The 17,426-nt window shown below is 52.8% G+C and overlaps 1 protein-coding gene across 2 annotated transcripts in view; it reads left to right on the top strand.

The window, feature by feature from the left end:
• Positions 1 to 17,175, top strand: part of HPCAL4 (hippocalcin like 4) — a 32,224-nt gene extending 15,049 nt beyond the window's left edge. Inside the window, exons 1-4 of one of the 2 annotated variants that reach the window (XM_073317669.1) lie at positions 3,053 to 3,221; positions 12,258 to 12,427; positions 13,443 to 13,658; positions 14,801 to 17,175. In XM_073317669.1, the coding sequence (XP_073173770.1) occupies positions 12,266 to 12,427; positions 13,443 to 13,658; positions 14,801 to 14,998 (576 nt within the window). In that variant the 5' untranslated portion in view covers positions 3,053 to 3,221; positions 12,258 to 12,265 and the 3' untranslated portion in view covers positions 14,999 to 17,175. Of the gene's footprint in view, positions 1 to 3,052; positions 3,222 to 12,257; positions 12,428 to 13,442; positions 13,659 to 14,800 lie in introns of those variants that run through there. The other variant, XM_073317670.1, reaches the window with a different exon arrangement.
• The last annotated feature ends 251 nt before the right edge of the window (positions 17,176 to 17,426 follow it).

Below are 17,426 nucleotides of genomic sequence, written 5' to 3'. Positions count from 1 at the left end.
TGTAGCGGTCTTCTCTCTCCGTGTCGTGTCTTGTGGGCAGGGTTGCCGCCTGTCCAGGTTTTCCCCGGCTCGTCCCTTTTGTGAAGTAGCTGTCCTGGGAGATCTGCAAGGGGGAGCTCAATGCACCCTGTCAGCTGCCCCATTGTTTTGTACCCTACTTGTGGAGGGCACATTTCCGCGTGACAGGAATGATCTCCACGGGGTGGGGCCACCGAACCCAGCTGGCTGGAGCCTTTCCTCTCCCTGACAGGTGGAGCCGCTCCCCCGTGGCCACTGCAGCAGGGCCCTGTTAAATATGGGCTCGGCAGCCCTGGGGACACACAGCAGCATCTGAGAAGTAAGGACACCAGGAGACACATCCTCCTGTTGCTGGCAGTCACCATGGAAACCATTTGCCTTTGTTTCTGAAATCAGTTGGTCTCTCTCTGGTTTTTTTATCGGCAGGCCTGCTCTTCCCCACAAAAGCTCCTCTCTGGCCAGGGCATGAAAGGGGCAGGGCATGTTGTGGAGAACCGGTGTGCCCATCAAGACCTGGGCACAATCCTCCCCCTGCTAAGGAAATGCTGAGCTACCCACTGCCCTCTTAGCCTCCCCTCCTGGGAGCAGCATTTCAGCTCGGGGTGGCTTCCCCCTCACTCCCCGCCCTGCTCATCACTTTGGATCTTGAGCTCCTAGACCCAGCATGGCACGTCCTGGGCAGGGCAGAGCTCTGGGCTCAAACCAAGGAGATCTTGACCAATCCACCTTCACGTGTTAAAGACCAGCCCCCACCAGGCGGAAATTCCCACCGCAGCTGAATGGGGGGCTGGGCTGGCTGCAGCGAGATGCCATGGTTAGCATATGTCCTAGCACGGAGCAGTTGCCTTCAAAACTGGAATCCCAGCCTTCTACCCAGTAGTACTTTAAGGGGCCTGGGAAGAGGAGACTGTAACGTGACTGACTTCCCTGGTGCCTGAGAACAAATAATTCATACGCCCAGACTTCCCTTCTGCTGCCGGTGCTGTCTCCATCATACCCCAGGCTGAGGGGGTCCCTGGCAATGATCTTATCTAAACCTCAGTCCCCTGGGAGAGTGCGGATTTCCCTGCACGGCACCTCCTTGTTCTGTGAGATGTCAGGATGGCTCAGAATCCATCTCTCTGTATCCAAAGGATGCTGTATTTATTATCATCAACCCAGCTTTATGGGTGGGCAGGACGCTTTACAGATCAGTGGAATATGACAGGCCTCAGCTCTGAACAAGCTCCAAGAACATGATTTGTAGGGGCTGAGCACCCACACCTCTCTCTGACCTCCAGGGTGCTTGGTGCAGGTCAGGATCACACACTAAATTAGCCCTAACTCACTCAAGGACAGAGTAGGGCAGAGCTGGTCCTAGCCCACTGGGGGCCCTAAGCAGGAATACTTTTCCCACCCCACCCCCCCAGTATTAAAACAGGCAAGTTCTTAGATTAAAAAGCAAATGGGGGGCCCCTTGAGCCGCTCAGGGGCCTATGCAATTGCTTAGGCTATGCCTACACTACAGACCTTCAGCTGCGCTGCTGTAAGGGCTCCTGTGTAGCCGCTCTATGCCGACGGGAGAGAACTCTCTGGTTGGCATAATTAAACCACCCCCAATGAGCAGCAGAAGCTATGTCACTGGGAGAGCGTCTCCTGGAAGAGACCTTGAGAGGTCATCTAGTCCAGTCCCCTGCACTCAAGGCAGGACTAAATATTATCTAGACTATCCCTGACAGGTGTGTGTCCAGCCTGCTCTTAAAAATCCCCCATGATGGAGATTCCACCTCCTCCCTAGGCAATTTATTCCAGTGCTTAACCACTCTGGCAGGGAGGAAGTTTTTCCTAATGTCCAATCTAAACCACCCTTGCTGCAATTTAAGCCCATTGCTTCTTGTCCCATCTTCAGAGGTTAAGAAGAACAATTTCTCTCCCTCCTCCTTGTAACAACTTTTTATGTACTTGACATAGTGCTGTCCACATCAGCGTTTCTGTCGGTGACGCTTGTGTCGGTCGGCAGGGTGTGTGTGTTTTTTCACACCCGAACGACAAAAGTTTTACTGACAAAAGTGCAAGGGTAGACATAGCCTCAGTCTTCTTATGCCGAGTGCCGGCTCTGCACTAGAGGAAGGGAGGATGAGGGCTGCGACAGCAAATGAGCAGGAGTTATGTTTGTTGTTACGCATTCCCCACTAGACCCCTGGCCAGGACTCTGGGGCAACACCCCTGAGACTCCATCGCAGACTTTATGCTGAATCCAGTGCATGACGGGACAGGCCTTTGGGCACAGACACAGGAATGATCAATGAAGTTCAGCCATCTATCTTGCTAGCAAGGCTCCGTGACTTGATATAAGGAGCTGCCTGTAAGTAGGGCCACAGGTGGGCTCCGCGTCAGCCCCTCCTTGGAGTATTTACTGCCATGTACCCGGACTGCAGGCCAAGGTGAGGGAAGCGCCGTGACTCACCAAGGCCAGGAGAGCGCCAAGGGGAGCAGAACGGACAGCATGTCGGCGCCCCCCCTGGGGCTGCTTTTGGCAGAGCCAGGGGAGACGCCTGCTCCCCCCCTGCAGGAGGGCAGCGCTTTGGGGCAGCCCTGGGTGGCATGGGATGCTGCAGTGGGGCGGGGCGGGGGGCAGGGGAAGGGGAAGGGAACAACCACCAGGTGTGGTGTCGCTGGCAGGAACCAGCTGCAGAAGAGCCCGGGGTGGGCTGGAAAGCTCGCCTCTCTCCCCCCAGAAGTTGGTCTAATGAAAGGTATCCCCTCCCCCTTTGCCTCCCTATAATATCCTGCATCTCTCCCAGTCCCACCAGGCCCTTATCCGGGAGAAGACAGAGCACAGGCCACCCCCTGTTAACCCGGGAGCAAACTCCCCGCGCCCCTGAGCAAAGCGGGCACGATTCAGCCCAGCGGCCAGGCAGCCCGGCAGCATGTCCCCGGCCCCAGCTGAAGCAGGCTCTGCTGACTGACACCCTCCTCTCCCAATCAGCCTGCCGGCGGGACCAATCCGGCGCCTCCCTTCCGAGCGGGGCGGGGCACGTAGGGATACAAGAGAGAGGGAGCCGCAGCCCGCGGGCAGTGCAGGTGGGGGGAAAGCCGGGGCTCGCTTGAGTGCATGGGCAGGAGGCGTCCCCCCCTCTCCTGAGACACCGCCCCTGGGGCTGACACCTCGCTGGCCCAGAGGGACGACGGCCGCTTCCCCTGCATCCCAGCCCAGCTGCAAGGTAAGAGGCACCTGGGAGGGTGAGAAATGCCCCAGGGGCTCCTCTAGCCCCTGTGGGGTTGGGGGACAAAAGGGGGTTTGCTGGAAATAAAATGGAGGTTCAGCAATAGCTGATGATCACACGATGTGTTGTGATTCAAGTGGCGGGGATGGGGGAGCAGTGGGTCTGCTCGGCCAGCTGGCCCTGTCATGTGCCCCCCTCTGCTTGCCCCCCTCTGCTGGCTCAGAGCCCCTCGCTGAGCGAGCTGTGTCTGGGGCATCGTAGGAGCTGGTCCCAGCCAGGTGCTGTACTGGTTGCATCTATTGCAAAGGGGGTGGGGGGGGTGTTTGGGTCCTTGGCTCAAGTGCCCTATAGGCTCCATCTCTGAGCTTGCCCCAGGCTGGCATCAACCCAGAACTCTTGCTGCTCCTTCTGCAAAGTTTCCCACCGCTCTGGCAGCGGGTTTAGTGCATGCAGCGCCTGATCTAAAATCCCAGCGTGGCTGGCAGGTGTGGGGAGCCCTTCCTTTGGGAAATGGAGGTGGGGTATGGGCTGGCTCTCAGGAGGGGGCTGTTCTGCAAATAAGCCCAGGGGAGCCTCCAAACCAACCTCCGTCAAAGACCCTTAAGAGCTTTGGGGAGACATGTGCACAGATGCCCCTCTCTACCCCATCCCTTTGTTTGTCTCCTACTAGGACAGTGTCGTGCTGCAGATCCCAGCAGTGTGATTTTATGAGTGTATGTGGGGGAGGTGGGCTGGGGGGAGGTACTGTAAGGGTTGTTTTAATTTATGCTTTATTGTATGGGGGGGCAGTAAGGGGGTCATTCCTGCACATACACTAGTGCTAGTTAGTTCCTCTATGTACCAAAGCTTTAGATTCTCTCCCCCAACCATAAAAGCAGCCATCTTGTCATTGCCCTGGGAAAGCCCTGGTTTGGGAGGGGAATCTCAGTAAGAGGTATTGTAACTGGCCCGTGTAAGTGTGGCATTGCTATTCTGGAAGCCAGTGTCTCCAAAAAAACAGTCTCTACAATCCAGAGCCCCATGTTTGGTCACAACAACAAGCCAGCTCACCAGGGTTTCAACCCACCAGGGTTTCAACCCACCAGGGTGCTTGCCATGGTTTTTTGTTTGTTTTTTCCTATTCCTCACTGCCTGCAGCAGGTACTGTGAGGAGCACGCAGGCAGCTGGTCACAGGGAGATTTGTTTCATCGAGGTCCTGTGATCTTTTCACCAATCCAAACTCTGGAGGCATGTGGGCTGGGTTCTCCTTATCTCGGAGAACCCTCAGAAAGTGCCATTGCATGATGGAGAACGAACAATGTAACACACGCTCCAGCCCGTGGAATGGAGGAGCCCTTTCCAAACTCAACCATGTGCCCGCATCTTTGGATTGCACACGGTGTAATGTGTGTGTCTGGGCATGCACAGTGCCGATGTCCCCACAATGGAACGTACACAGCTCACAAACGATGTCTTGCATCAGTCCGTTGCTATGGTTTTTTTAACTGTTTGTGCAGCAGCTTGCGTGGGGACACGATGATAAATTCTACAGCTCCTTTCATCCTGCACAGTCCCACAGGCAACCATGAATGTCTCCACGTAATCCCTTGTTCCAGTGATCAAGATGTAATTTCCTGCCTCTGGGGTTCACTCCCCTTCCCTGGACAAAATGGAATTATCCCAGCCTGGGATGGCTCTTTATTCCCTGGCTCTTAAAATTTGCATCAAATGGCAGCCTCAGAAATATGGCTTTAGTGTCCCTTCTCTACACATTCCCATCTTGTGTGTGTACACCCACGCACACAGCCCTTGTACGCTCCCCTCTGCGCACACAATGGATATGAGTGCACAACTTGAACATGCGCATTCTTTGTGTGTAACCTGGCTAGATATTACATACACAGGTGTGTTACACTCCTGACAGACCTACACATGAAATGTCTGCCTGCCCAAACCCACAGGGCTGATCACATGCTGCAATCTCCTGTCACCTCTTCCTGCTGCTCCCAGGGTGCTGGCTCCGCTCCTGCTGAATAGTGACCATGCAAATACCACCTGTACCCTGCGGCATTCCTCAAACAGGTCTCACTGTTCTTATGCAAAGTGTGCCCACTCCAGCCAACATGCGCATCTACTGGGAAGGATCGTCCTTCCTGTCTCTGCACACTGGAGGGAATCCCTCAAGCCCAGCCATCTCCCTTACTTTGAACCCACCTGCCCAGCAATTCTTCTGCCTTTGTTCATAGCAATGACTCTTGCACCAGGAAAACCCTGACTACTTTAGGAGCAAGAGGGTTAATTCTCTCAGTAGCAGAGCTGGCCTGTGCCTAGAATCAATCCAGAACTTGTGGTGATCTGCAGAGAAACACAGTCCCACTAAATGGAAGGGGGACTCCAGGAGACCATCTGAGCCCCACAATCAGAGGGACTGGGGGGGGAGAGAACAGCTGTATCTAAGGCCTTTCTCTGACATTCAGAATAATAAATCTCTGCAGCAAGATGGAAAACACAGAATGGAGAATTTCCATGCACCATGTGAGTCCAAGAGAATCACTCTTGTGCTTTGGCTTCCTGTGTCTAGCAAATACACTCACACCACATCTTTCAGCCCACAGCACTCTGCAGGCGTAAACTGATTTACTGGCTGTAGCTTGGGATCCTGTCACTTGGCAGCTGAAATACAGCCACTTCTTGGGTGGAGCATAGCTATTGTGAAAGGGCATAATTGCACCACAGTTTAGAAGGAAAACTGAGACAGGTAAGCGTCTTTCCATTTTGCAGATGGAGGACTCGGGGAAGCATGGAGAGGTGACGTGACTTGCTCAAGGCAGCATGGCTGGAATGAGCACTGCAGTGTTCCTGGCTCCCAGACTTATGCTCTGGCCACTGCTCTCAATTAGCACTGCAGGGAGAACTAGAAGTGGGAAGAAAGGAATTGACCCAAGTCCGGTTTCAGCCAGGGCATGAGTTTAACACTGATCTCTTCTCACACACACCCCCCCCCCACATCTCCTTTCCACCCCAAGAAACATACAGCCTTTAATAGTAACAAGGAATTGGGACTTTGTCTTGCAAACAGCATGTGACAGGTGGCATCTCTCCCAGTAGCCAGTTTTGGCTCAGAAGAATCCTCAACAGCATGTCCTGCACTCTGCTGTTCCTGGGAGATCTCCCATCCAAGTGGTACTGGCCCAGGCCAGTTCTGTTTAGCACACGTGACCCTGTTAGATTTCCCAGACCCAGGTCTGCAGGCTCGTTAAGCTTTCTGGAGAACAGATGCACTCCCCAAGGCAGTGGCTGTGACCCCCCCCCCACCCTGTGAAATGAAGCTGGACTCTAAGGTTGTTATGCAGGTCTTTAGGAAGACGGGTCTGTGAGCATGCAGCAGGGACTCGCATGTTTTCCTGCTTTGAACTTCTCAGGCTGAGTCTTGGCATAAGAGTGGGGAGAGGGGCACAGGGAGCTTCCCCTTGGCATGGACTTTTGTCCCCTCTGAAGCTGATGGTGCTGGCCATGGAGTGGCTGAGATCAAGCATTGCAGCATTTGATCTCCTTCATCAGGATCAAAGGATCCACCCCTTTAAAATATGGGGGCAGGTCGCCCTGAAGTGAAAGGTGCAGACCGCTTTACATGAGGGACCCAAAGATCTCGAAAGCCAGATGCTCTACTTCAAGTCTCGGGGGACAAGCACTGGTGAGGGGTGTAGAGGGAACCTGATTTTGCTTTGACCTCCCAGTTGGGACCACTAGCCATGATTTCCCCACCCCCCTCTTCTTGCTCCAAAGTGATTTAATCTTGTGGCTTTTGGCTGAAGCGCAAAGGTCTGTGGAAGTAAAAGGCACAGGGGGAAGAGTTGGCTGGTAGCTTTGGGAATGCTGCTACTGTTGGCAACCATCTCTCCACAGCGGAGCTGTCGCCATGGCAACCTCCTCAGCACCAGTTCCTATATGTACCAGAGTAATGCGGAGATTGTCCCTGCCCCCCTTCAGCGTGAGCACAAACAAACCTGGGGGAAGGGGAGTGAAGGGGGTGGCTTGGCCTCCGTCCCCTTGCAGCTGCGCCTCCCTATGCTTGACCCAGGGAGGGATGTCGGAGACCAGGAATTTGGGCAGTGTCTGCCCCACTTGGGTCTGGAGACAGTCCAGTGCAGGGGAGGGTGTAGAGGTGGTTTTTTGGGAGGTGGGGGAAGCTGCATTGACATGCCCTTCCATTGTGTGCTGCTTCTGCAGTGGGTGAAGTTGCAGGGACGGGAAGTCGCTGGGGGGGGGGAGGGGAATTAGACAGAAAAGACCCAAGCTAGGGCAAGGCCAGGTCCTTCATGATGTTAAGTGCCCTCGGCTCCCATTGATGTCTGTGGCAGTCAAGGCACTTGGCTCGGGGATGCTGAGAAGGATTGAGTTTGGCTGCAGCTATTCTGGGGTGTGGCAGGGTGGGGGCCATCAGTTGCTAGGCTTGAAGGGGGTGGGTGGGGGGCTCTAGGAAAGCAAAGTTTGGAATTTCTAAACGGGGGTTCTTGAAACATCCGAACTCTGCTTAGAGATCCTTCGGCTTTGTCTAAGCCAAATGCCCATTGCCGAGCAAGAGCTCCAAGGCTGTGGCATCGTTCTAGCCTATTCGTGCAGTAAAGATTGGGGGGGGGGGTGAGGGGCCAGGCAGGATACAAACCCAAAACTCCACCTGCAGAATGGGGAGAGCAGTAACTAGGTGGCTTGGAGCATTTAGGCCCTCAGGGAGAGCTTCCTCCCCCCCCCCCCCCCAGAGGAGATGAGGGAATCTGCATCATATGGTGTCATGACTGGGTCCCTGCCTGTCACTAACCCAGGTCTCATTTCAACCAGTAACTCTCTGGGATCAGCTCTGAGCTTGGAGATGAAGTGTCCGTACCAAGCACGCAGTTGCTGGTATTCTGCCTTCTGTTCCCAGATGGTGCCACAGAGTCCCATGATAAAATCCCCTGGCCCACGTGTGTTGGAGCAAAATCCACCTCTGCTGAGAAACCTGCTGAGGTTCAAGGGGTGATTCTAAGGCAAGGGCTGGGTAGAGCTTATGCTCTTCCAGAAGCCTGTTTCTCCCCCTCCAGCAGTTCTCCACCATGCCTCATTGGGAGAGAGTGCAAAGCAGAGAGTGAGTGGGTTGAGCTAGGCGGCAGTTGATGTGAGATGGGGGGTGAACTTGGCCTAGTGTAATTGGGAAGTCCTCTTCTTGTTCAGCAATGGGGCAGCCCCTGTGCCATACTTGGGGGGAGGCATCAGAAATCAAAGGACCCAGTGACATCACTCCCAGGCCCTGAGCTCTCTGAAGGTTAAACTTGCAGATCTAGACTCCTACGTTTGTCTCCAATTGCTCAACAGCGAGAATCACTGGAGGAGAACACCGCAGCAGGGGATTAGATGCCTGACACACCTTCTCTTGTGCAGGGTGGGACAGTCCCTCCGCCAGCCAGCTCTGCTTATAGGGCAAGCGCTCTTCCTGCATGCCTGATTGCACAGTATCCAGGACACAGAAATTAACATCCATACCAAGAGACTTAGACGACTGGCCTGTGATCCCAAACAAGGTTGGCTCAGCCTCTGATCTTCACTGAAATCAATGGCAAAACTTCTGATTGCACTGGGGCATTTATCTGCTCCGTCACTTCTGTAGACAGTTGCAGGTTCGAGATTTGGGCCGGGAAATGCCAATGGCACAGAGAAGCAGGAAGGAGTTTAGCTGCTGAGGTCTATGCTAGGAAGGAGCATCCCTTTTTTGACTAACCAATTTATTTGAGCATAAGCTTTCGTGAGCTACAGCTCACTTCATTAGATGCATACTGTGGATGAAGTGAGCTGTAGCTCACGAAAGCTTATGCTCAAATAAATTGGTTAGTCTCTAAGGTGCCACAAGTCCTCCTTTTCTTTTTGCGAATACAGACTAACACGGCTGTTACTCTGAAACATCCCTTTTTTGTGAGCATTTTGAGACTTGGTGACAGTCTCTCGCTTATCTTGGGGCAAGGAACAAGATGTCCTGGGAAACCAGGACCGTACAGGAAGAGGCAGGCATAGAGGGGGAAGCTGGTTGGGGAGACAAAGGAGTGCCAAAGCAGATGTCTGTAAATCACTGGCACTTAAAGTGCCATATTTTGGAAGATGCATCAAACTGAGATCTGGGCTTGTCTGTTCCGGTCTGTCTCTTGGTGAATTTAAAAATCTAATTTTTTTTGAGCATATAAGGTAACACCAGTGTCCTCCTGGCCAACCATCTGCCATTCGATTAAACAGCAAATAATGACCCAGGATGTGTGGGAGCGGTTGCTGAAAGCTGGGCAGATTCTTTCTTTGCCTAGGCATTCTCTGATTTGCCAGTATTTTGCTTCTCTGTAGTGCTGTGGGAGAGCCTGGGGATGGAAGGAGCTGCCTGAAAGCTCGTGCCCTTTTATAAAGGGCTGACTGATGCAGAAAGGCAAATGTCAGAGCTGCCCCAACACACTTTTGAAATCCTGACATCCACAATACTGCAGCCTAGGGTAACACTTGCTAAATGGTGTCGCCCTCTGCTGGTTGGTGCATGAGGGATGAGAGCTTACTACTTCTACTTGTTCATAGATTTACTCAGTTTGCTCAAGTATCTGCTTTAGAATTGAAAGTCTTGGGCTGTGCCTTGGGACCTATGTCTGGGGTGGTTGTGCTAGGAATGACCTCTCTGGAGCACCGCTACCCCCTCCTTTGCTCTCTAGTTAACCGCCCACAGTGGAGGTTTGGTATCTATGGCTGGAATTCATTAGACACAGGTTCCCCACTCAGGAATTCATCAAGCAGTAAATACTTTGCCCTTCTATTGCACCTGTAATATAAGAATCTCAAAGCATTTCTCAGGCACTGATTAAGACTAACAGTGCTCCACTTGGAGAGGTATAACAGCTGTTCTAAAGATGGGGAAACTGAGGCACAAAGGCTGACCTGTGACTTGCCTGAGCTTGAAGAGCAATGCAGTCATGAATAGAAGTCGGAAATCCTGCCTCTCTGCTCTGACTACAGCAAACAGCACCAGATTATTATCCATGGCTACTCGGATATTTTGCTGCAGGCCTATTTGTTCCCTGAGCCCTTCCCTCCAGATCTAGTCTATTGACACTTGCGTTGGGAGGAAAAAGCAGCCGGCCTTATGTGGAGAAGGAGGGTGTGTTCTGGGTGCGGAGATGTCTCAAATTCCTCCCTAGGTCCATGCTGGCGACACCATTATCTGGAATTCTTAGATGTGGCCCAAGGGCACGCCTTTTGGACTAAAAGGTGGGTCGTTCTGTCTGAGCAAAGTAATGGGAGGGAGTGGGGGGAAGCTCAGGATTGCCAGCCCCAAACATTCAAAAATCACATTTTTGTCTTTAAACAAAAAAACAAACCACACACAGGACTCTTTTTGCTCTAGTTTGTTTTTGGTGTTCTTGGTTCCGAGTTTCTTGGGATACTCGTGACTTCCCCCCCCCCCCTCCCCAAGCTCTCCCTCTGCATCCATGAGGGCTAGAAATGTACTTTTAAAAAAGCATAAAAAGCAGAGCTCCTTCTGTACACGCGGGACTGCAGGCACCAGGGCTTCAAATTCAACCTCAAATATCAGGAGTCTCGCAGTAAACCCAAGAGAGTAGTGGGCAAGGTCACACTGTTGCCAACTCTATCCTGAATGGGAGCCTCACAGATGAGACTGTTCCAAGAACATCCTCTTCTCCCTCCCTTGCCTCTCCCTGCCTTGGAAAGTTGGAGGTGACACCACCCCCAAATCACTGACAAGGGCTCCCCTGGGCTCTGCCCCACCCCTTTCATTTTCTCAATGAATACTAGTTTTATTTAACCCTTCATAGCACAGACCACCAAATGCTCTGACTTCACAGCTTTGGCTTGTTCTTCTTTTTAAACATTTTCATGGAAAGCCCCCCCAACCCCTTGCTGCTGCAGCTACCACCAGCCACCCACTCCCACTCCCCCATAGGCATTCTGGCCTTGCCCCAGCACTGGGGGGAAGCTGGCTCTCTTGGCCAAGAGACCTTCTAGCACTGTTAGAACCGACAGTGTTGGATGATTGCTGGAGGCTTCCTTACTGGGCAGATCTGATGCCTTCCTGACTCCATTCCCAGAGGTTTGTGCCAGAGCGCACGGCATTAAGGTGCCCTGCTCTTTCTTCCAGCTAGAGGGAGGGTGTTCTGGCCATGTCTTGGCCGGTTTGGCCCTCAACAGCCATGGGGAAGAGAGGAAAAGGGTTCCCAGCTGCTACTTCAACTCCCTGGCAGTGAGACATGTCCTCAAAATTCCATCCAGTCGTGCTGCTTTTGGGGGCTTATGAAATCATCCCAGGAAAAACTCTGAACAAGATGATTCTTAATGGCCTTGCGATTCCAGCAGGAGTCCAATATTGTGAGCTTCTCAGCTGCTCCTAAAACCTATCTTATGCTGTGGCAGGTGCCATGAGACAGTCACTGGGTGCTGAGGTTTTACTGGCCATGACTGGCAGGTGAGGTGTTGGCTGAGGTCTCATGGTGTCCAGACAAGTTTTAGAATGATGTCAGATGGCACTCCTGGGATCAGCTGTCTAGTCTCTTCTCTGTAGGAGCCAGGGTGGCCCTAGTCACAAAACCAGCAACACTTGTAGTAGCATGAAGCATGGTTAGTATGGAAACATCCAAGCCGCAAACAACCCCACCGAGTGGTGGGGAGGGCAGGCAGGTCTTCTCAGGGCTTTGGTCCATGGGAGAGGTGGCTTGTGAGTCACATTCATCAGTCACTGGCTTTTCCAGTAGTGTTTCTGTCTCCTCTGAAATGTTGGCCATGTTGATACTTGTTGCTTCCAGGACCTTTGACAACACCAGTGCTTTGTACCAAGCTTAACTTGCGAACCCTCCCATGCACACCCGTGAGGCTGGTCAGCATGACAACCCTCACTTTGCAGAGAGGGAACGGGGGAAACTGTGGTACAGAGATGGAGACGTGGCAGAGTTGGGAAGGGAGCCCAAGAATGCCTGTCTCGCGGCCCTCTCCCCAACACGGTTAGTACTTCAGCATCTAAGAACTGCTGATCTTTCCAGAGTCCGTGATGGGAAAACACAACAGTAAGCTGGCCCCTGAGATGCTGGACGACCTGGTGAGAAGCACAGAGTTCAGTGAGCAAGAGCTAAAGCAGTGGTATAAGGGCTTCCTGAAGGACTGTCCCACCGGCATCCTCAACCTGGATGAATTCCAGCAGCTCTACATCAAGGTACAGGGGAGGGAAGAAGATGGTCAGTGTTGGGTGGATGGGGGCAGGCAGTGAATAAGCTGCCGGGAAACATGGGGCTATGGCTGTTTAAAAGGCTGCATTTGGTAACTAGCTGAGACCACTAACTCACCTGGATGGCGGCAAAGCAAACGGGTAGTGCTAGACCAACTAGAAGTCCAGAGCACCACTGAACCGCCCCCTTCACTGCTGGTGCTGTCTGGGCCCAGGAGAGTTTTATGGTTAGGATGAAATTGGTACTTGTTGCTGGCCATGGCTGGCACAGCACAGCCTGAGGGATGGATTGGGGTTGCAAAGATCTAGTCGATCTCCCTCTGCTAGCAGGATCCTGGGCTGGAGTCACAGAACCCCTGACTGCTCTAAGCTACAGAATGTTTGATTGTTCCTTCCAAGTCCAGTCAGAGCTAGATCATAACCCCCTGCCCCTAAAACCTTCTGTGCTACCCTCTGTCTGCAGGCTGAGAGATGCCCTGAATTTGTCTCCTGAAGTATGATTGCCCGGGTGTCTTTCCACACCCCTTTCTCTGCAGTGATAGAAAGTGGCCATATTTAGAGCTCAGATTCCCTTAAAAGTTAGATAAGCCTTTTACCATAGTGGCATACATCCGATGAAGTGAGCTGTAGCTCACGAAAGCTTATGCTGAAATAAATTTGTTAGTCTCTAAGGTGCCACAAGTACTCCAGTTCTTTTTGCAGATACAGACTAACACAGCTGCTACTCAGAAACTTACCATAGTGGTGGGGGCTAAAGAAGTCCTCTAAAGTTCTTGGTTTGGCCAGGCCTTCACAGATTTGTGCCTAGAATCAAATAGGTCCACCTCTTACTCCTTGTCCCCCGCAGCTATTCTCTCTAAGTTGATGATGCCCTCTATCTCTCTATACTAGAAATACAGATTCTGTGTGTAGCTGTCTCTAAGCAGCAATGAATCCCATATGCTCCCTTGCACTGCAGGTCCTCTATCTCTAGATCTCTTACTAGCCTCTCCTCACCCTGCAGTTTTTCCCATATGGAGATGCTTCCAAGTTTGCTCAGCACGCCTTCCGCACATTTGATAAGAACGGTGATGGGACGATCGACTTCCGGGAGTTCATCTGTGCCCTGTCAGTCACCTCCAGGGGAAGCTTTGAGCAGAAGCTGAACTGGGCCTTCGAGATGTATGACCTAGATGGAGACGGGAAGATAACCCGCTTGGAGATGCTAGAAATAATTGAGGTATCGGAATGCACCGGCCTCTCTGTCTCTGTGAAGACAGTGGGGTCAGATGCTGCAGTGGGCTCGTTCTGATCGTTCACCCCAGCACTGATGGGAGGTTGGAGAGCAGGACCAAGCAACTAGAATAGAAGCCCCTTCAAAACATTGCAGCACATGAGTGTTCAAACTCAAAAGCAACTCCAGTATGCCCTGAACCATAGGTAATAAACACTCCGGGGTCCCTAGTGGTAAATCCATATCCCCCAGAGCATTCGCCCTCCCCTCCAGGCTACTCTGACCTTCCTACATCCCTCCTAAGAACAAAGTCCCTATGCTCTGGCAATGAATGCCCTGCTTAGGTGCAGACTGGGCCCTGAAGGCATGCCAGGCCAGATCTGCCAGTGTTAACTGATGTGGCTCTGTGCTGACTGGAATGGCACCAGGTGACATCAGCAGACAGTTTGGCCCACAATCACTCACCCGCCAGTCTCTTCTTCCCTGCTGCCGTATGTCTACACTGCAGCCTAGGGTGTAACTTTTGGCAAAGGTAGATCTAGCATACTGCAAAATAGCTGTGTAACCATGGCTACATGGGTGGTGGTACAGGGTTGCCACCTGATACCATCACACCTGTCCCCCAGTATCTACTTGCATGACTCTACTCTTTAAAGCACACTAGCTCAGTCCAAGCTGGAAGTTACCCATGGCTGCAGGTGCAGCCATAGACCTCGCCGGGGGCGGTGCAGCATGTGTCCACTTACCTGTGCTAGATCAAAGCTAGCTCAAGGAACAGCAGTCCTGAAGCTGCAGCAGCATGGGTGGGGGCCGTTCAAGTAGGTGGGTGGGCAGGGCTTCAGGTGAAGGGGTGGTTTGTAGCACAGGTAGGCCTAGCCTTTAATCCAGTTAGTGTGGCTAACAGTAGCTGTGTGGCTGTGGAGGCATGGGCTTGCAATCCAGTACAAGCCCATGCCTCCCTGTGCCATGCTATTGTTACTCACGCTAGCTGGATTAAAGCTAGCATAGGTACACCTGTCTGTGCTCCAACCACCCCTTCACTTGCTGTGTGGACCTACTCAGCCCTGCCCCTGCTAGCATGGTGTTACTGCCGTGCAGAAGGGGCCCTCTTCACTTCACCCTTCTTCCCTCTGTCCTTCATGCCTCAGGCTATTTACAAGATGGTGGGGACGGTCATCATGATGAGAATGAACCAGGACGGGCTGACACCCCAGCAGCGGGTTGACAAGATCTTCACCAAGATGGACAAGGACAAGGATGACCAGATCACCCTGGAAGAGTTCAAGGAAGCTGCCAAGAGCGACCCCTCTATTGTCCTCCTCCTGCAGTGCGACATGCAGAAATAGCCTTTCCCCGCAGACTCCAGCTGGACTGTCCGAGGCCGCGTGCCCCAGCATACCGGTTACCGCCCTCCCCAGAACCATGCACCCAGCCCCTGCTTCCCAGAGCTGTGCACTTGGCTGCCTGGGGCAGAGTTCATTCTGCTTGCAGCCTTCCACTTCCTCACCTCTACATCCCACTCCCCAAGCCCTCCCACCCCCAAAGGGACTGCCTGAGCCACATTAGAACCCCCCCCCCAACAATCCCTCCCCACAAAAATCCCTGGAGTGTGTTCAACCCCACAGCCCATCCCCTATCAATCCATCCTGGGATCACACTGCCAGGAGCTCATCTGCTCTTCTTTTCCCATCTAGCCCCCAATACCAGTTTAAGCCTCCTCAGTACTTAAATTCCCCTGACCCCAGAGCCCTGAAGTGCACTGTCCAAGGCAGTGTTCACCCCATAACCAACATCAAGCCTTCTGGCTCCCCCAAAATGCTGCTTTCTCATCCCTAGTTCCAGTTCCTACAGCCCCAGCTGGGTTATCCTGTCAGGGCCTATTTGAAACCAACAAATTTCTCCCTCCCTCCCCCCTGCCCCAAACCTGATTCCTGGTGATGCCCCAAACTAGGTTTTGCAGTGCCCCTTGCTGCCAGTCCTGACTGTCTCTTCTCTCCCACACGACATACCCCAGTCCACGGAGCCCCAAATTTGAACTAGCCAGAACTGGGCCCTGACAGAATAGAGCTCCTAAGCTCAGTGCCCTGGGCCCCAATCCTGGGCCTCACAATAGAATTGCCGTCCTGCAGTCTCCACCTCCCTCCAGCACCCACCTTTTTGGCCTCTCCTTTCACTGCAGCCAGCGTTGGTTGCAGGGCTCCCATAGATGAGGCACTTGCAGCATTGTGAGACGTTGAGAAATAACTGATTTCTGCCTCCTCTTTCCATATGGTCTCACTGTAAAATCCCAGAGTGCCGTGTTCTGTCTGGCTACCGCGTAGCATTGCAGAGCCAGCAGCTTTTGGGTTCAAATGCATTTCCATGCACCCCTCTTTTCATCTTGAAATTAATCTGTATTTAAACTGCCCCCTCTGTTCCCCAGGCCAACCAGAAATCAAAGCAACCATTGAATACAGGCCTCCTCAGTGGGCTAAGGAAGGAGCTATTGATCTGTATGCTCCCGTCAAAGACAGCCCTGAAATCAAGCCATTGCCCATCTAATCTCAAGGGTCCCTTTTCCTGTTGCCCTGGCATGTTGGGGCTGGTCCCATGTTCAAATTGCTCTTGGGTCCAAGGGAGGCCAGAGCTGAGTAGACGTCTCGCCGTTCACGTGAACGCTCACTGCGAATGTTAGTGCAGGTTCGTAGAAGTGGGTTCCTTGTGATTTGGGTGGGTTTGTCATTAATGGTAAGTACAGGCTTGAGACCTCTGCTGAGGGTGGAATGCAGAGATTCTGCCCATTGGTGGCATTGCTAGAGGTGGGTATCTTCTGCCTTTATCTCCTCGGGGCAGGAAGAGTCTTAGGCCAGTCTAGCTTAGTTGGAAGAGACTGGCTCGATTTTCTGTTTGAGTCCTGGGTGTTGCTTCTGCTCCTGAGCACAGCAGGGCGGAGGGACAACCCGCAGCGCAGGCCAGAGTGCCAGGCGTTGCTCAGCACTTATGTGACCTTTGCAGCTGGGTGGTGGTACCTCTCGGCAGCAGCATCCCACCTGGAGAGGGTATAAAGTGAGGGGGGAAGATAGAAGGGGCTGTCTGAAGCTGGGGGACAACAGCACAGGTGTGATGGGGTGAAATGTGGTGAGAGTCTGGGTCAGGGGTGTTCTCCAGGGAGAAGATCCCCACAGGCCAGGGGTTGGTGGTGGAGGGCAGAGAGACGCAGTGGCGGGTTGTGGGAGTGACCTGGGGAGCAGCTGACTAGCTGGGATCAGGTGGTGGTTGTCGTCTCCAAAGGACCTATCCAGCCAGGAGGCTGCGCTTCACAGAGTAGGTTTGAGGGCCTGGGAGTGATTTTAATGAGACCTTTTTAACAGCATCTCCCCTCCCCAGCCTGCTGCCTCCACCCTTCTCCAACCCCAGGACAGTTGTTTGTTCACAGATGTGTATCTAGTCTGCTCATTGTGGTTTTGATTATTGTAATAACTGTTAGGAAGCTGTGGAGTTGTTTATATATTTTTTTAACTGAAAAATAAAATGTGTCCCACAAGGGTTTCCGTGGAGCCGTTATTGGTAACGCCGGGGCAGCGTAACCGCCTGCTGCAATAATCACCAGCGTCCGCTTGGTTTCCCCTGTGGCTTTTTCTTCAGTGGTCAACAAAATTCTGACCACTGCACCGGCTCCAGCCTGTTGCCCATTCCTGCCATGGGCCGTTCCACCTGGAGTGAGGCTGATGGAGGATTTGTGGAAAGGGCCAGCCCTGGGATGTTACATGACTCCTCCTAGAATCCTTGCTGGGC

The sequence above is a fragment of the Lepidochelys kempii genome, chromosome 19 (genome assembly GCF_965140265.1).
Source record: "Lepidochelys kempii isolate rLepKem1 chromosome 19, rLepKem1.hap2, whole genome shotgun sequence".
Lineage (NCBI taxonomy): Eukaryota > Metazoa > Chordata > Testudines > Cheloniidae > Lepidochelys > Lepidochelys kempii.
The sequence above is the reverse complement of the archived record's forward strand: the minus strand, read 5'-3'. Positions and strand labels throughout refer to the sequence as shown.